General features: G+C 36.5%; 1 protein-coding gene across 8 annotated transcripts in view; it reads left to right on the forward strand.

Annotated features, from left to right (window-relative positions):
- Window positions 1-20,795, forward strand: part of bbs9 (Bardet-Biedl syndrome 9) — a 196,148-nt gene that overhangs the window by 56,387 nt on the left and 118,966 nt on the right. For all 8 annotated transcript variants that reach the window (XM_068214082.2, XM_009292057.5, XM_073925781.1 and 5 more), the window contains 4 exons: window positions 3,761-3,901; window positions 7,041-7,136; window positions 9,587-9,759; window positions 12,203-12,355. In XM_068214082.2, the coding sequence (XP_068070183.2) occupies window positions 3,761-3,901; window positions 7,041-7,136; window positions 9,587-9,759; window positions 12,203-12,355 (563 nt within the window). The remainder of the gene's footprint in view (window positions 1-3,760; window positions 3,902-7,040; window positions 7,137-9,586; window positions 9,760-12,202; window positions 12,356-20,795) is intronic.

A 20,795-nucleotide genomic window follows, 5' to 3' on the forward strand; every position in this document is an offset into this window, starting at 1 on the left:
TATATATTTAATTTTATCGGTTAAGGCAGGACATTTTTGACCCCCAAGACAAACGGTATAAACTGAATTCTAAGTCAACACATCGGTTAAGCAATAGTTTAACTCCCAAAACACAACACAGAATTTATGATCCACGTATACTGCAATGGTAGCTGTGTCCAGTAGGGGGAGAGGGGTTACAGCGTCATACAGGTGATTTTATTCTTTATCTGCCAGACAGGATAGTGTGTGGATGTCATGCCTGTCTGCTGTGCTCTGGAGCAGAATGTCCCAGTTTTTGTCAGCCAAACCTCTTAGAAGTAAAAAAATAAATAAAAGTAAAAGATAATATTTTAGTAATGTAATCTTAAGTCGGCTCAAGCTAGGTAATGTTTCATCATCGTGCTTTATTAACCTTTTGACTGCCCCTTTACCAAACGGGGGACCATGTTTTTACTGTTTTAAATAATGACTGTTTTAAATAATAGCTCACACACAAAGCACTGTTTGTTTACAAAAAAAATCTAAACAAATATAATCTTGTTGCACAACTATGCTTGATTTTGGTTTTATTGTAAAAAACAAAACGAAACAAGATCACGTTAAATGAGAATCTGAAATATGTTATTGCATACTTTAAAAAAAGAAAGATGATTAGTGTGTTTTAACTTGCAACATTAGGAGTTAAGATACATTTTTTTTCATATAGATTTGGAAGCAAAAAGAACACCTCTACAGCTTCCCTGCATGTATGATTCATGTCAATAAACAATGAAAATAACTGATAACATTTTTTTCATATTTAAAAGAAATCAAGAGTTCAGATGCAGAAACCTCTAAGTGTTTTCCTCTAAAATTTTCCTCTAAAATGTGCTTTTTTCTCAGCCTCCTGTGTTTATGTTCAGTTATTTGTTTAAAGGGCACCTATCTGCTTTTCAAGCTGTTTGTCATATTGGGGTGATATAAACACACCCAGTCCTTTTTTTCCCTTCAATTTAACAACATAAAAACGGTGGATCAATTGGAGCGGTTTTCAGAACGACCGCAACTTGACGTAGGATTTTGGTTCCCCTGCCCACTGAATTGATTGATTCTTACTGTAGTTTTTCTCACAAACGCTGCGTGAGACCTTCTACCTTTAAGTCTGTCTGTTGTCTGACGCAGCTGAGGGAGGAGATTTAAGGCAGGCTGACAGAGACGTAGAAACAGTAGGCGGGGAGGACTCGCCTTAAAGGCGCAGTATATACGACAAAACAACCCCTTGGTGGAAAGATGTATAAAACAGGATCTAGTAAAAGGTATAATGAAAAATCTGATAGGTTTTTTGAGCTGAAACTTTACATACACATTTTAGAGACGCAAAAGACTTATATTAAATTTGAAAAAAGGGGTAACCTAGGTGTCCTTTAATTTTGGCTAGAATAAAAGCAGGTTAAAATATTTTGAAACCTATTTTAAGGTCAATATTATTAGCCCCCTTAAGCAATGTATATTTTTGATTGTCTGCAGAAGAATCTACTGTAATACAATGACTTGCCTAATTACTAGGCCCACACGGAATCCACGGACGCAGAAATCTGCAGATTTACGCAGACTTTTAGCCAATCGAGTCTATGTATTTACTTGTGTAAATGTGTGTAAATTTATATTTATCTAGCACGATTGTTATATAATAATCATGAGATTAAAATGTTTGTATGATTTATTTACAACACAGTTTGTAAAGTAATATTTTCTGTCTTTTAGTAGATGTATTATATGAGAAACTCGCTTGTTTTACCAATTAAGTGGATCTTATTGGATTTGCATGGTACTGTAAACATTAAATAAAATGTATTATTTTTAATTTCATATGTTAGGTTTTCGTTATGATACTCCTAAAATAATTCCACATAAATCTGCAGATTTTTTTTTACAAAATTCTCCACAGAAATAGCAAAAAAATATTCCCAGATTCTGTCTGGCCCTATTTATTACCCTAATTAAGCCTTTGAATTGCACTTTAAGCTGAATGCTTGTATCTTGAAAAATATCTGGGAAAATATTCTTTACTGTCATCATGGCAAAGATAAAAGAAATCAGTTATTAGAAATGAGTTGTTAAAACTATTATGTTTAGAAATGGGTTAAAAAAATTTTATTGAACAGAAAATATGGGGAAAAGGGTCACTAATAATTCATGAAGGCTAATAATTCTGATTTCAACAGTATATATACAGTTATTTTCCTCCCTGTAAACAAGGAAAAGGAAATAATAACAATCGAGTAAAGATATGAAACAAACTGTGCTTGAAGCATCTTCACTGTAAGAAAAGTCCTTTAGTCAAGAGCAGTAAGTCATTTTCTCCTTTAGTTGTTTGATTAATAATGATAAAAACAGTCGGCAGCTAGAATATTATGCGCTGTCACTTTAAGAGCAGTAACGTTCTGATTAAGGTTTCAGTTTCACATGCCTTTTTATTCTTAGCTTGTTTGTTTATTACTAAACACCGCGTTTTGACACAAATTAGCATTTTTTGACTTTTAAAGCGCTCAAATTAAGATGACTAGATGTGTGTGCTCTGCTCCTCTCTGAGGCTGAGTGTGCGCACATACACAACAGCATGCGCTTTTAAAAACATGAATGATTCGAATGTACATAAATGAATGATGCGCATCTCATGCTGCAAACACTACATTACAGCAGGGGTTCCCAAACTTTTCAGCCCGCGACCCTCAAAATAAAAATGTCAGTGACTCGCGACCCCTATTTTTCAAAGTGGTTACTGTAAATATATAAACGTTGCAGACACAACTATGACATATATAAACATGAGCATATTGAGGACACGAAAAATGCAACAGTCTATTAACCTTATAATGTTTTTTTATAGTCATTTATTAATTTGATTACATTTTAATATAAAAATTTTATGCTGATGACTATTTATTGTATGTTGTTTATTCTTTAACGCAACAATTAACTATTTTCTGTGGGTTATAAATAAAATATAGTAATTCAAATAGTTTAATACAATTTATTTGAGTTTTGGAAATCACTAAGCGACCTCTTCTCATTGACCTCAAGAGGTCCTGACCCCCACTTTGACAACCTCTGCATTACAGTACATGCTTTCAGTAATTTTCACTTGAAACTGAGCTTTGCAGAGCACCAAACGTGGCAGTATATGATGGAATAATCGTTCAATCTTGTTTAATGTTGTTTCGTAATTGTTAGAAGCAAAAATCCAAACTAAATTTTCGATTAATTGCACAGCCCTAGGGAGTGTGTGTGTGTGAATGTGAGAATGTATGGGTGTTTCCCAGTACTAGGTTGCTGCTGGAAGGGCAACCGGTGCATAAAACATATGCTGGAATAGTTAGCGGTTCATTCCGCTGTGGCGACCCCTGATAAATAAGAGACTATAAGTTGAAGGAAAATGAATGATTCTGTTTGAAACTCAAACAGCAGAAACTCCTTTGCATCACCTCAAAGGAAGAGAATAAATTAGGTGTTACACATGTTGGTGTGCTTTTAAGTTTAACTAATAATTTAGGGTTAAAGGAATGACGTCTACACTGTTAAAACTGTTATTAGCTTTCAACTAAATGTGTTTATGAGGTACCTTAATGTTTTAGTCAGTTTGACTAATGATTCAAGGTTAGTTATGTTAAGATTTGTCTTTTACAGTGCATTCAGAGTGTGAAACGTGGAATTGTTATGTGGATTTAATAGTGATGTGGATTTACCTGAATGATTTGACGAGGTTAATGTGTATTTTTGTTTGTGTTCTCTCTGTCAGGAATCCCACGGGTGTCTCAGTGCAAATTCAGCCTGCCTCTTCGGTTAGTGTGTTACCCTTCCTCAGCCATCAAAAATGCCAAGTACAAGATCACTGTGGACACCAACAAACCTCCCGTCAACCTCAATGAAGTCTTCCCAGGTACTACATGAAAACACATAATATTATCAACATTGACAGTCGCAGTTAACAGCAGCGTTCAAAGATGTTGGTTTCAATTTATAGTTATTATTAGATGTAATAAAAAGGTTTTATGCATACAGGTAAAGTGACAGTTTTTAGATTCACGTAAATTTAATTAAACTTGTTTTTTCTCCAATCAAATTGTGATGCTTTCATAACTTTATGATTTTTTTGTCTCGAAAGTCCGCCGGAATTGGAAGTTGAGATATTTTAGCACCTTGATCTACTTGCAATTAAATATCGAGTAGCAGGCGGGATTTCTTTTTTCTGTATCATTTTCTCATAGCAAACTAATTGTAAGAGAGTGTATTAATATGCAGTTGCTATGGAAGCCCCTTAAGACTCGTACACACCGGGACGCTTTTTGTTTGCGTCTATCGTCTGCGTTTTTCGAAAACTATTTTCAGGATTCATATTTTTGTTCACCTGAGCAATAAGCAGCTCCACATTCATATCGCCTCTGGGCATCTTCTTTTGGACTTTTTAACGACCACAGAGAGTCAGGACCTTGGTTTAACATCTCATCCGAAAGACGGCACTCACTGAGCAGTAAAGAGTCCCCATCACTATACTGGGGCATTAGGACCCACGCAGACCACAGGTTTGGCACCTCCTGCTGGTCTCACTAACACGACTTCCGGCAGCAACCTACCTTTCCCATGTGGTCTCTCATCTAGGTACTGACTGGGCTCAGCCCTGCTTAGCTTCAGTGGGTGACCATGTGAGAGTTGCAGAGAGCCAGCTGCTGGCTTTTTTTTGTGAGGCTTTCATGAGACTTTATTTATGACCTTTTTAAAGTCCACATGAAACTGGAAGTTTTATTTCAGTCAGCTGATGCACTTATTAATGCATTGATGTAAAAACAAAAACATAAAAAATCACTGAGTTGAAAAAAAAAATTGTCAAGTTTTTGCAAATGTTAGATGTCAGTTTGATGTAATATTGTCATCAAATCAGTGCAGTTCTGATATATTTTTTGGTAGTTTTGACATCAAGGCTCCTACTGGGTCACTGACCAAACCAAATTATGTATGATTTTGTTCCTCTCTTTTACATCTGGCATGTTCCTAAACATTAAATACAACTAGAGAAAGTATTTTCACTTAAAATCACAATTTTTTTGCACTAACCGTACATTTTACAAGTATTTTTTCAGAGATGACAGACGAAAATGGGTGTTAAGGAGTAACAATTCAAAGAAAGCCCAATTTTGACCCAATTCAACTTTTTTTATTTTTACCTTCCTGAAAACATCCTAGCATGCATACAATAGGTTTTCCCAGATCAAATCACATATACATGGCTACTGACAATACGTTGAGGGTGCAGTTTATACATGATAAAGGAAGTATTATTAGCATTATTATTAACTTTAAAAGATTGTTTCACCTAAAAAATTGTAATTATGTTATTAATTACTCACCCTCATGTAGTTTAAATCCACTGAAGATCTTCGTTCATCCTCTGAACACAAATAAATATATTTTAGATGTAATTCGAAAGCTAATTCGTCCTCTATAGACAGGAATGGTCGTAAAAACATTTAAAGTTCAGAGAACTACTGAGAGATTTCAGCTGCTGTCTGGGCTTTCACTGCCTTTCTACACCTCACTTTTCTCATGTGTTTAATACTTTTTCCCTGCATCATTTCATTTTATTACACATAACTTCATTTGTAAACTAATTAGTTTTGTTTTCTTTGCATATAAGTATTTCTTTGGTTTTTACCAATATCTGGGGAAAAGTTCAAGTCTACAGCACCTTTAGAAATATGCTTTCTTAAAAAAATGGTGACCTTTTCAATGCTTATTTTCTGCAGTGCAAAATTCAAGTAAGGTATTGCTTGTAATAAACACACAGCCTAATCTGATATGGAAAATTGTTCTTGGGGCTTCATATGACTTTGTATGTCTCATGAAATGTTTTAACAATTTATTATTATTTTTTTTTTTTTACAGTTTGGGACTTTTGCTTTTATGCAGGATTAGAGAGCTCGCATGTTTAATCTAAAATACATTAATTTGTGTTCGAAAGCATAAGGGGATTGATATGACAAAAAGAAAAAGCATATTCTCACATTTCTTTTTTGAAATATTTAAAATGCACTCTTAATAAAAAAAAAAAAATCATACAAAGGATCAGTAAATGACACTAAACAACATTGCCATGGGTTATAGACAAGTCTTTTAAATCCAAAATACCAGAAAACCATAAAGGAAGGAACCAGAAATCCGGATAGCACAGAAAACAGAGTATAATTACTTTAGGATAGTTCCCAGTTTTGTATGTTATTGGTGAGCGGTGGAGTCAGAGTTCTGTTATCATGGTGAGTGCTGTAGACGGGGCTCAGAAAAGCCTTTTTTTTTCTGAGATAAAGTGAGGCCCGAGCTTTGGTCAGATAAGGAGCAATCCGCTGTGCTCCGGCGTCCTGCGTGCTGATAAGAGACTATCTCTGTCTGACATCCGTTCAGCCACTCTGCAGGAGAATCAGAAGCCATCAGGAGGGACAGACAGACGCAGAAAGATGGCAATTTGTCTGTGCTCTTTAAAAAAGACACTACCAAATAAAAGAACAATACATTAAAGAGATGCTTACACTGTGTTTAAGGTGAAATTAAATCATATCAAACCTTATTACAGACTCTAAATCCAATAAAAAAAAAAGAGAAAAAAAAAGTTTTACAACATATTCTCATTCTGAAAGTGTAGCCCTATATACATTTCTGGAGATTGCAAACTATGTAGCCATAGGAGCATATGGCTGCATTTCGTCTTTAAAACGAATGCTAAGGGGCGGTATGATGCCGTTCCTTTTCATGCTAGCAGCTGAATGCTTACCTCTGTGTGAACTCGCAGGAGAAATTTGTGATTTGAAAAAGGGTAAACAGCAGCCTCTGGTAGATTCACGAAAACTGCAAAAAGAAAAAAAAAGAACCTCCTGGGACATATTTGGTGCTCTCCAGAAATGTATAAAGGGGTACATATCTGAGCCTGGGTTGCACATTGTGACATTTTTGATGGGCTACAAAGCTCAAAACAGACATTGCTAAAAAGAATTGTGTACTGAACTGTTTCTGTTTTGTTTTGTTTTGTTTAGATTTCTCAGAAAAGTCGGATAATAATGACAGCAGTGCTTTGGGCTTCCAACTCATCACAGGTTCCAAGGTCATTGTGCTTGCCTCCAAAACGTCCCGTAAGTTTTCACAAACCAACACACACGTGACTTTAAAATACCAAAAATGTTTAACGTTATTTAATGTTTTATAATATTTTGGGGGGAATTTCAGACATCCTAATAAGCGTCTAAAAAGTTGTGAATATATTCCAAAGTTACTTATATAATGCAAGTTTAGCAAGCAAAAAAAAAAAAATTAAATGTGCACGTTTTGGCTTTATTGTGATAAGACAGTATGGCAACAGGAAATGAAATGGGGAGAGATGATTGGGAAAGGTCCTCTAACCAGGATTATATTCAGGATGTCCAAATATCTATGATTCTGCATGTCAGCGCACACCCTAACAATGCTGACACTACTTTAAACTTTTAATACATTGTTAAATATAAAGATTGGTAAAATGATGACATCAACCATCATTTTGTGATTTTTTAAAAAGTGTCAGTTCAGGCACCATTTAGGCATTGGTACCATTTTAAAAGTATTGACTTAGTATCGGTATTGCAAAAAACCCAACTAACAAACAAATAAAACAAATCATCCTTAACTTTATAAAAGAAAGGAAATAATAGCCTTGTGCACATACACTCACCGGCCACTTAATTAGGTACGCCTGTTCAACTGCTCGTTAATGGAAATTTCTAATCAGCCAATCATGTGGCAGCAACTCAATGCATTTAGACATGTAGACATGGTCAAGACAATCTGCTGCAGTTCAAACCGAGCATCAGAATAAAGAAGAAAAGTGATTTAAGTGACTTTGAACGTGGCATGGTTGTTGGTGACAGGCGGGCTGGTCTGAGTATTTCAGAAACTGGTGATCTACTGGGATTTTCACACACAAACATCTCTAGGGTTTACAGAGAATCATCCGAAAAAGAGAAAATATCCAGTGAGCGGCAGTTCTGTGGGCGCAAATGCCTTGTTGATGCCAGAGGTCAGAGGAGAATGGCCAGACTGGGTCCAGCTGATAGAAAGGCAATAGTAACTGAAATAACCATTTGCTACAACCGAGGTATGCAGAAGAACATCTCTGAATGCACAACACATCCAACCTTGAGCCGGATGGGCTGCAGCAGCAGAAGACCACATCAGCTGCCCCTCTTGTCAGCTAAGAAAAGGAAACTGAGGCTACAATTCACACTGGCTCACCAAAATTAGACAAAAGAAGATTAGAAAAATGTTGCCTGGTCTCGATTTCTGCTGTGGATTAGGATGGTAGGGTCAGAATTTGGCATCATCAACATGAAAGCATGGATCCATCCTGCCTTGGATCAACGGTTCAGATTGGTGATGGTGGTGTAATGGTGTGGGGGATATTTTCTTGGCACACTTTGAGCCCATTAGTACCTATTGTGCATCGTGTCAACACCACAGCATACCTAAGTATTGTTGCTGATCATGTACATCCCTTTAAGACCACAATGTAGCCATCTTCTGATGGCTGCTTCCAGCAGAATAGCACGCCATAAAGCATGAATCATCTCAGACTGGTTTCTTGAACATGACAATGAGTTCACTGTTCTCAAATGGCCTCCAGAGTCACAAGAGCTCAATCCAATAGAGCATCTTTGGGATATGGTGGAACGGGAGATTCGCATCCTGGATGTGCAGCCGACAAATCTGCAGCAATTATGTGATGCTGTCATATAAATATGGAGCAAAATATCTGAGGAATATTTCCAGTACCTTGTTGAATCATTGCCACAAAGGATTCAGTCAGTTGTGAAGGCAAAAGGGGGGTCCAACCTAGTACAAGAAAAGTGTACCTAATAAAGTGGCCGGCGAGTGTATATTTATAGTCAGTGTTGACTAAAAAAAGCGACAATTCACCCAAAAAACACTTTTAAGTGCTTTTAAACTATTAAGAGTTTACTCTGTCTGTTAAACACAAAAGAAGATATTTAAAAAAAACGTTAGAAACCTGTAACCATTGTCTACCATAATATGAAAAACATATAATATTGTGGTCAATGGTTACAGGTTTTCAACATTTTTCAAAATAACTTCTTCTTTGTTCAACAAAGGGCAAGTAAACACTGACAGATCTTTCAGCTTTGGCTGACCCATCTCTTTAACATGACCAGACTGTGCAGAAATTTGTAAGCTAGTAGAATCAGGAAAATTATGAAGTGAACGAGCCACTGTGGTTGATTATTTCCACAACAAAGCGGTCAGTCAAATCCCTTAATGAAAGTTTTGTTGTGGTGCCAGTGTGGATCGACATCTTGTTCTCTCCATCTCTCCCTTTCTTCTGTCTGTCTTTTATGAACACACATAAATGCGCACTTTCACACACCCCCCCCCCTCTCCCAGCACACGCTTCACTAACACTCACATCCATCATGCGAGGAAGCCCTGTGATCTGTTTCAGGTTGTCATGAGCTAATTACAGGTGCGGCAGACGGAAGGCTGATAGCGCGGCTCTGTCTCTGTCTTTATGTGAGTGTGTGTTGACTCTCCGCAGAGCGTTACAGGATCCAGAGCGAGAGCTTTGAGGATATCTGGCTGGTGGCCAAGGAGCTGGTGCAGCGTTTCGACCAGCACTTTGCCTCCCTTGGAGTCAAAGACTTTCGAAACAGCTTCACTGGACCCATTCCACTGCCTGAGTACTTTGAGACCGTGGACCACCACTTTGAGGTGCAAAGTCTGAATTGCTTGTAGTGGTTGAAAGAGTACTGAAAAATCAGACTTAAAGGGTCATGACACCCCCTACTATCGGTTCAAGTCTACCTCAGAATTTTATCAAAAGATGCATGATAATGGGCGTGGAGCTCCGCGAGCAAAGGGCAGGAGTGGGCGTGGCCAGCAGGGGAAAAGGAGAGGAGCGAACTGTTGTCAGTCGGCTCACAAAATGAGACACAAACCGTGAGGAGACGCATGATTTTATAGTTTACAATGTTAAAATGCAAATAAATAAACGGTGATTTAATGCTCTCCTACATTTTTATTCGTAATTTCATATACACACAACCACTATTTATATCATTATAAAGATAATCCTGTTCATTTAAACACAATGAGGACTTTTCCCTCAATCCCCGGGTCTTAATCATAGGCCTGAATGCAGACTCAGCGTTAACCCTGTCTATTTTAACCATTAGCCCTGTTGGTAATCGAGAGGATTTAGGCATACACAGCAGCACGTTGATGTGTCTAAACGTGAACTAACTCCTGATAAAAGACAACGTCCGCCATTTTCCCATTCTCGTACTGCTCTCTTGACAAAAATGCTACACACAAACAGCTTTGCTGTATCGGCCCTGACAGCATCGCAGGGAAAAACATGCGACGAACCCTGTGGATCATGGAAACAAACACATATGACCCTTCATGTACCGCTAAATACTGTGTGCCGTGGGTCCGTGTCTCGCAGCTTGGCACTGGCAGTTCTGACTTGCCTTCGGAAAGCACGTGCTGTCATGAATAATTAAGAAGCCGGCTCTTCTCATAGGATAAGAAAACTCGGCTATGAATAATAATGAGGAACCGACGCGTCATCTTTGCACTTGCAGTTTTGCGCTATGTCTCCGATTTTGATACACCCCAAAAGTCATTTTAAACCCGGAAGCTGAAATTAGCTGACAAAAGCTCAAAATTAAAGCTAAGAGGTGCTAACATTGTCCTAACTGATGCTCAGCACACACAAATCTGTTAAAATCTCAAAAAAAGTACTCGAGGGTTTTGTGAACCTTTAAGTAAAAGTGCCATTACTTACACAAAAAATGCAGTGCAAGTAGAGTTCAAATTTCTGTTGTAAACATTATTCAAAGTATCAGTAAAAAGTAGACCTTTTAAAATACCCAAGAGTACTATTAGGGTTGTGAAAGGTTGATGCTTTACGTGCTATTTGTGCATGTGTGTGTAAAAACGTAAAATTCTGTAATGCATTTAGTGATTGTTTAAAGTCTGGAAGCTTGCTTATCGCAGTCAAGTTTGTTTGAAAAGAGCATTCACACATCCATTCCAAAATACCAGTAAATTCTGACATCATTCACCACAAATGAGCTTTAAACGGCTGCGCTTGTATTTGTAAACATTTGACTAAATTACAAACTCTGTGGATGATCAATATTGTGAACAACTTTCGCAGGATCACTTTCGCATGTCGAGATGTTCATAATATGTGCGTGTGCGGCGCTCATAGGCGCACGCAAATCTTGAAGGTAAACAAACAACGGCTTGTCATAAGCATCTCATCGATGATTATTTACACAGTTGGCATTAAGAAGAACATATAAACGTGATCTGACTAACTTCTAGCAGCTAAATGTGTCTGGAAAAATATTCAAAGGCTTTTATCCTCACAAACCGCGCGGACGTAAATGCGTCTGACTGTTGTGATTGGCTAAAGCAGGTGTCTCACGTCAGCACGTTCTAGACGTGCACGCGCTTATTACGGGAATCTTCCTTCTGCATTCACACAGCGCAGCATTCCGGCAAATTGCCGGTAATGTTACAACTTCTCTTTCCGGAAAATAGCCAGAACGAATTTACCGGTATTTTCAAAAAGGGCCTGTTCACACATACAACCTTTCCGGAAAATTGCCGGCAATTTTCCGGAAAGGTCTGTATGTGTGAAAGGGGCTAATGAGTTAATCTTTTTGTCACAGTAAATACTAAATATTGAATATAATTTCCATCTTCAATATTTGGTGTCACATCATTTTGATGATCCCTTTAACACATTTTGTTGAATTTAAGTTACATTGCATCTACATGACAACTAATTCTCAATAGATTATAAGTAGACTGTTAGGTTAGGGTTAGGGTTAGGGTTAGTGTAAATTGACATGTATTGCAAAGCTTCTTATAGTCAGTTAAATGTCTGTTGAAGTAGCAGTATCAACATATTAAGCAGACAGTTTACTAATACCCAAATTTAAACTATAAAGTAATTAGCATGGAGTTGCAATGTATCTTTTAGTCAACAAAATGTGCAATAAGGACCAAGTGTTACCCAATATTCTTATTAGCTGTATATATTTATGAAAAGATGTAGTGGCATGCCTATTAAATTCTCCCATGAGGTTAAATTGTTACCATCTGAGTAATGTTCCTTTATTTTATGTTACTATTGTAGCTCCGTGTGAATGCACAGAAGTATCAAGACTTACTGTCGGAGAGGGCAGTCCAGTTTAGGGCCATCCAGCGCCGTCTGCTGACCCGATTTAAAGACAAAACTCCAGGGCCACTTCAAAACCTGGACACACTGATGGAGGGAACGTACCGTCAGGTAAGACGCTCTCTTTTTTGCACATGTTTTAAACTGATCATACTGAATCTCACCCATACCCTATGTCATTTGATTTGATCACCCCCTATTAAACTTTACGACTGACAATTAACAAAATGTGCAATATAATGTATTTCAATACTTTTAAAAGGGAATGTAACTTGCTCACTTTTTAACAATCTCATATTAATCTTGAGTGACTATAAAGTGGCTATTATTTGGGGTAGGTTTTGTTGTACGTTTCAGATACACGTCTTTCAAATTGTCCATGTGGAGATACATAGATAGATAGATATGAGGCCAATCATCTGGTATTAATTTGAAAATGTCACTTCAGAACTAGTAACGAATGAATGTTTGGTTGCTTAATTGAACTTAACAGCTTGCGGTATAATGTAGAGTATTATATGAAAGAGTGTGATTGTCTGCATCTAGATTCTTTCTTCAGACAACTGTAGTATTTGGAAACTTTTATTGAGTTTGGTCCTTTGCCATAACACTTTCTGTTGGGATATTCTCAAGGGGATATAACTCGACTAGAAAAACCTAGAACAAAGTTCTGCAGTAAATAAATAAAAATTTGATAATATTAATGATTATTATTGACCAGAAATGCAATTAGTTTTGACCAGTGTTGGGCACGTCCTTTTAAAAGAGTAATTAGTTATAGCTACTAGTTACTTCTCACAAATAGTAACTGAGTTTCATAATTATAAAAGTAACTGATTACTAGGGCCAGACGGAATCTGCGGACATTTTTTGCTATTTTTGCAGAGAATTTTGGTAAAAATCTGCGGATTTTTGCGGAATTACTTTGGGAGTATCCAGCGGAGTATCATAACTAAAACCTTAATATATTAAATTAAAATGAATAAATAACTGAATAAAAACTGAATAAATTCAGATTTACACATTTACTCAAGTAAATAAACAGAATTTATAATGGTCTAAAAAATCGGTGGAATTCTGTGGAAAATCTTTGGAAAATCTGCGGAATTCTGCGCGCGCAGATTCCATGTGGGCCTACTGATTACCAGGGAAAGTAACTATTACTAGTAACTAATTAACTAGTAACTAACTATAACTAGTAACTAAAAATAGAATGTCAAATGACTATAAAATAAACATAAAACATTGTACATTTCCTTAACTATATACAGTTGAAACCAGAAATTACACACCCTCTAAAAAAAAGGAACATAACCATTTTTTTAAAACAAATGTCTGATGTTAATCATACTAAATGTTTACTATTTTAGGTCCGTTAGGATTACCTAGATGATTTACATTCGCTAATTGCCAGAATAATGAGAAAATTTGTTTTTGAGATTTTTTTATTAATTTCTAGACAGTCAAAAGTTTACAGACATTTCCTTAATATTTATTTGGCTTTGCTTTTAAACTGTATAACTTCGGTTAAATATTTTGGGTATCCTTCCACAAGTTTCTCACAATAGTTTGAAGGATTTTTTAGCCCAATTCTCCTGACAGAATTGGTGTAACTGAGTCAGATTTGTCTTGCTCGCACAAGCCTTTTCAACTCTGCTCTTAAATTTTCTATAGGATTGAGGTCAGGGCTTTGTGATAGCCACTCCAAAACATTCACTCTGTTGTCCTTAAAGCACATTTTAACTAATTTGGCAGTATGCTTAGGGTCATGGTCTGTATGGAAGACCCATTTGTGGTCAAGTTTTAATTTCCTGGCTGATGTCTTGAGATGTTGCTTCAGTATTTATACACAATGTTCTTTATTCATGATGCCATCTATGCTGTGAAGTGGACCAGTCCCTCCTGCAGCAAAACAGCCCCACAACATGATGATGCTGCCCCCATACTTCACAGTTGAGATGGTGTTCCCAGGCTTGTAAGCTTTCCCCTTTGTCCTCTAAATGTAACACTGGTCATTATGGCTAAACAGTTCAATCTTAGTTTCATCACAAGTATTAACTTGTGATGCATGTTATGGATGTTTTTTTAAAACAAGTTATGCAATGTCAATTGTTCCAGACCTTTAACCTTAATAAAAATTGAGATTTGGACCTTTTAATGTAGACATTAAGAACAAGTCTTGAATGTGGCACTGCACAATCTCTAGAGGACTTGGGATGGGCATCCCCAGGTGGAGATAGAGAACAAAGAAAATAATTAGCATAGCTGCTGTTCATAGTGTATTTGAACAAGATATTAAATGTCAGTGCAAATATGAAGTGCTATAAATGAAAATAGAAGTTATAAAAACAAACATATAAAACATAGAAGTATTTCTAACAAAGTGCATGGTGCATTAAGATGAGCTAGTGCGTCCTACAGGTGGTTTGTCAATCCCACTCAGCTGCGGATAGATATATAGATGGATTTTAAAGATAGGTCTTTAATTTAGTTTTGAACTGAGAGAGTGTTTCTGAGCATCGGACATTATCAGGAAGGCTATTCCAAAGTTTGGGAACCATAAATGAGAAGGCTCGACCTCCTTTAGTGGAGTTTGCTGTTCTGAAATTGTAAAGTCCCATAACTTGTCATTTGTTTTTTCGGTTTTGTTTTTTTATATTTTTTTTAAGTTGTGGTTTTGAAAGTGCTTTATAAATAAATCAAGTCGAGTTGAGAATTCACTGTTTATTCATGCAGATAGAGCGAAAGCCAAACCCTTCTAAATTTAGGTTCAGCGAGACGTCTTGAGGAAAAGAGAGACATGTTGAGGTCTACTGTATAGTGCACTGACCGTCTGTGTTTCCCACAAATATTTTTGCTAGTATGAGAGCTTTAAAAAGTCTTCTATGTGTGTGTGTGTGTGTGTGTGTGTGTGTGTGTGTGTGTGTGTGTGTGTGTGTGTGTGTATGTGTGTTTGACTGAGCTGTGTGGCTCCCTGTAATTAGCAGTTGAAAGGTGAAGGTGGTTGGCCAGTGAATGACAGCTCACGGCGGGGCCCCTGCACTCATAATGGAGGCCTCTCTCCAACAGCCTTGATTTATTTGAGCCCAAATGGAGTGCTAAACAGGGCTAAATGCTGCTCAACACTGATCCTCCTGTCTGCGTGAGCTCTGCCATTAATGGCCAATGGCCTGAGATCTGGAGGTATGTGCTTCCATGTACATGCGTCTGTTTGATGCCAGGTTCAAAAGGGCCTCTCAGGTACTGCTTCTGTTTGTGTAACCCACGAAAGGCCTTAGGGAGTTCCTGTTTTTCTTCTCGCTTTTCTTTTTTTTTTCGTTCTTTCCTTTTTTCCCTTCTTCATCAGCACATATACACCTCATTCATAGTCATGGAGGGCATAAGCACAAAGAAACATTGACGTTAGATTAGATCTGATTACCAAGGCTTTATAGCCCAATTCAACCGTAACTAGTAGAAATAGCGTAATCGTGAAATTAATGTTAATATTGTTATTAAAAATGGCACATATGGCTGGAGATCATTGAGAGCATGACAGACTTTACATTTTTGATCCATTCAACCTCAATGAGAAATTATGTCATGTTTAAAAGAACATGATTTAAAGTTAGTTAACTTAAGGCATTTCTCAATGTGTGTAGTTTCCATAAATAGCGTAGACTCCCTAGTTTTTCGCCATTTTTTTTTTTTTTTTTGTGAGAAAAATTATTTTGTGCCGGTAATTCCCAGAAATTTGTGGACAATTTAGCATATATATATGTATGTGCTGTCAAAATTACTGCGTTAACACATGCAATTAATTATTTTAATTATTATTTTTAATGGAATTTGATACCACATGCCGAACGGAAAGAAAAACCTCTGGATTTCGTGACTCGGTGGTCCTTTAAGGTAATCAAAAATCGCTGTTTGCATGGTAGACTCTTAATAAGAGTGTTATCTTAATCATATTAAAAGCTGTGTCCATGTAAATTTACACATGATTTCGCGAGCTGTCATAGACAGCGCATTCTGTCGTGTTTCCCCCTTAAATGCAACTTTTGTAAAGCGTCTGCTTAATGTTGCTGTGTCAGAATCCTTGTGAAATACAGCCATAATTAAGAACGCTCAGTTTAAGCAAATTTGATAAATGGAATCATGCATGTTGAATCTACTTTATAATTAATGTTCTCAACTCACAGCAATACAACTATACAATGAGTACAATTGTTTGTTCAATACTTTATTATTATTATTATAATTTTCCCATTTTCATATTTGCGACGCCTGTATTTTGGCATTTTTTTCAGTCCACTTAGAATCCAACATGGAAATCAATTTCTTCTTTATTGGTATTGATTGTTTTGAAATTCAAATGGCATTTACATGCTTATGCTTTTATTTCTGTAATAAATATGGCTGTCAAGCCAGGATCTTGATGGTTTATTGTGGGTATGTTGTTTACATGAAGAAATCTGTGTTACAAGTTAAACAAAAATTCTAATAAACTATTATATTTTAAAGTTAAATAGTTTATGTCTTGCGTTTACGTTCATTTTACATTTGAATAGCCAAAATTACAAGTTTCAGTCTTTTTTAAGTGATTAATTGCGATTAATTGCAAAAAAAGTGTGATTAATTAGTTAATTTTTTTAATCGATTGACAGCACTAATATATATATATATATATATATATATATATATATATATATATATATATATATATATATATATATATATATATATATATATACTACGCTAGGGCAATGCAGTTTCGCAGTAGGTAGTGCTGTTGACTCACAGCAAGAAGGTCGCTGGTTCGAGCCTTGCCTGGGTCAGTTGGTGTATCTGTGTGGAGTTTCTCCCTGCATTCGCGTGGGTTTCCTCCGAGTGCTTCGGTTTCCCCCACAGTCCAAAGACATGCGGTACAGGTGAATTGGGTAGGCTAAATTGTCCGTAGTGTATGAGTGTGTATGAATGTTTCCCAGAGATGGGTTGCAGCTGGAAAGGCATCCGCTGCGTAAAACATATGCTGGATAAGTTGGCGGTTCATTCCGCTGTGGCGACCCCAGATTAATAAAGGGACTAAGCCGAAAATGAATGAATGAATGAATAAATATGCTAATTGTGCACACTGAAACAATGACAATGACACAAATCATAAAAATAAAGCTTCTTTACAGTTGGGATTAAGCCAAAGGAACTTCGTTAAGTTTGACTAAAATTTAAATGTGATTAATCAGAAACATTAAAGTGTGAAAAACATGTGAAAAAATAATAAATTTGTAAGGGGAAAACATAAATAGCTGCAAGGCAAACTATATTTTTTTTCATTCATTAAATACATTTTCACTTGTTTTTCATTTATTAAAACAGGATTAAATGATTTGTTCAGCATAATAAGCTTTGAAAGAAGCAGCGAAGTGCCCTTTGAGGCTTGGCTGAGAGTGCAGCACGTTTTCTAAACTGAGTTCTGACAAATTTACAAGCGAACAAAGGTGTCAAGTTTACATAACTCGGAGTGATTGGCTTTTGTGTAATTTGTGCGAAATGTTAATCTAAAAATTAGCTGTCTACAAAACCGTCAAAGCTGATCACTAGGCTGTGTTCAAAAGGCTTTTCTTTGGATGTTCCAGACTCAGATGCTTTGTGTCGCAGGTGTTTGCCCAAAGGCAGGCAGACTCAGTGGGGGAGCTGCTGATAACACATAGAGGTGCCTTCTCATTTCTGCATGTGTGTTTGTTTGTTAATTGGACTGAGGTGGACAGTATTTTTTCTTATTATATATTTTTATTATGCTTTTTCAAAAGTTAACAATACAGAAAATTAAAACTAAACAGCAAACTAATTAAAGTAAAACATACACACAGTATATAAAAATAAATAAATAAATAAATAAAAAAAGTAAATAAAAAAAATAAAATAATATATATATATATATATATATATATATATATATATATATATATATATATATATATATATATATATATATAATTTATATATAAATAATAAATAAAAATAGAGGAGAGACAGTTTAAACCTGTTACGAGCACTAGCGATCCAGCGATTCCGGATCGCAGGAGAACTAAACACACACACTGCTCTATCGAACTACAAGTCGCGTCATGCACCTTGCACACACCTGTTCCGCATCACCTGTTTGTTTGTTTTATGTTATTTGCCGCCCGGACTGACCATTCGCCTGTTATTGACCACTCTTTTAGATTTGCCTGTATGAAACTGCTTGTACCTGTATTAACCTTTGACTATATAATGCTACTTCTCTATAAATTATGCAATTGAATCCGCAACTCAGTTGTCAGCGTCCCCTTACGTTTCGTCAAATCATATCATGTGGTACTGTTTTTATATAATTCAAAGCCTTTTAAAGGTGGACAGCATTTTTAATGCAGATTTTTGAATCTATGTTTGTTTTAAAGCACTACATTTATTATATCATACCTAGATTATATCAACTCATTATTAGTGCTGTCAAACAATAAATTGCAATTAATCACATCCCAAATAAAAGTTTATATTTACAAAATATATTTGTGCGTACTGCGTATATTTTTGTATGTGTAAATGTATGTAGGACAATATTGTATTGAGTATTAGTTAATATTTATATGTATAAATATTTTATTCCATGGTCTGTTAAAATTTCTGTACTCTGATTGGCTGGAGGGTGTGCATTATTTTCGTTGAAACGCACAGGTAGATCCAATCATTTTTTATCACAGTTCGAAATAAATGCAGTTCTCCCACACGTCAGTAGTTACCATTGTAACTCACATGTGCTGAACGGGAAACCCATGAGGATGGCTAATGGTGGACGGGAAATGTGCAAAATGAGAAAAATACTCATTTATTATGCAACAAAATCAAGTTTTAAGAGTTTTTCCAGCGAGAATGTAGTTATTTTAAAAGTCAAATCAGCAGTTCACGTATCAGGATAGCAAAACTTGCCTTGAACTCCTTACACAGCTCCCCCCTAAGAGAAGCTTTACTTAGGCCAGACCATCTCAGAACCTGCTGCTGGATGTCAGTGCACTCTTGCATTGGGAATTCTTGCATCTCTCAGTTGTTCAAACGTGATTTATCTTGTGTGTATTTAACGGTCAGTCTTTGGTCTTTTGAACCTCTTTATTTGTTCTCAGGTGTATTTTTTTGGCACAGCGCAAAGATAGATTTCATAATTAATTTATTAAATACATATTGAATATACATACAGACCCTCCTTCATCAAAGAAGTGGTAGAAAGTAGACAAAAGAAACACATCTAAACTCCAGGTGTGACTGGGAATGTCTTAATTGTCCACCTGTGATTGGATTGATGAAATCGCATCTTAATATCCAACATAATGTCACTGCAATTCGTAACTTGAATCTTGATTTTCGTATGAATTCATACAATCTAATTTGTACAATTTAGTACAATTTGCTCATCACCCAATGACGGTTGGGTTTTAGGGGTGGGGTTTGGTGCCACGCCTTCTTTTTAAAATCGTACAATTTCTTATGACTTAACTTGTATGAATTCGTACGAATTAGCCACTAAACTGACAACACGTAAAATACTTACGTTTTCTTGTGAGATCAGGCTGTAATATCAGGTATGAACAGGGCTGTAACTACTTTTTACAGTTTTTTTTTAATAGTTTTACAGCACAACTGTAATTGTTAATTTATAGTGCACTTGTAAATTTTAAAGTATTACTAGCGACTAAAATGGCCACTAATACTGTAAATTTAAAAGCATTTTTTTACAGTGTACTCAACAAAGTAATACCGGCTAATCTAATAGTACTGTGAAAATTTACATCAGTGAGTACAGAATACCTTCCTGTAATTCATTTGATTTACATTTTTACGTCTGTTTTTTTTGCATTCCACACATTTATGTAGGCTTATGTATGCATGTGTCTTTGATTCTGCGACCTTAGCCCTATCACAAGCATTCCAGTGTGTGCGGTGTATAAGCTGTGCAGACGAAAAATAAACAGCGAGAGCTAACTTTACTTTAGAAGGGCTTTATTGACACCAACAAACAGACTAGGTAGGAAAATCCAAGGGGGAAGTGAAAACATTCTAGGGGCCAGGAAGAGATCATGTAGGAGCAGAGAGGGATTGTGGTCAGGCGGAGCAGAGTTTGGAGTCAGAACAATTCTCAAATAAGTGGGACAGGTAGAAAGCGGAGTTACTGTAAGGTAGAATAAGGTCAGGGACCAGAGAACCAGGGCCGGAAAAAGGCAGGCTTAACACTATCTTCACTGACTACTGTATAGCCCAGGGGTTCTCAAATTCTGTCCTGGAGGTCTGGTGTCCTGCAGATTTTAGTTCCAACTTGCCTCAACACACCTGCAAGGATGTTTCTACAAAGCCTAGAAAGAGCTTGATTAGCTAGCCCAGGTGTGTCTGATTGGTGTTGGAGCTAAAATCTGCAGGACACCGGCCCTCCAGGACTGAGATTGAGAACCCCTGGTAAAGCCCATTCCCTCTCTGTCAGTTATACATAACTGTATGTACAGAACTGCTGTCTCTCCTGAACTTTGAATTGTTCCCTTGA

Source organism: Danio rerio, chromosome 16 (genome assembly GCF_049306965.1).
Source record: "Danio rerio strain Tuebingen ecotype United States chromosome 16, GRCz12tu, whole genome shotgun sequence".
In the NCBI taxonomy this organism is placed as follows: domain Eukaryota; kingdom Metazoa; phylum Chordata; class Actinopteri; order Cypriniformes; family Danionidae; genus Danio; species Danio rerio.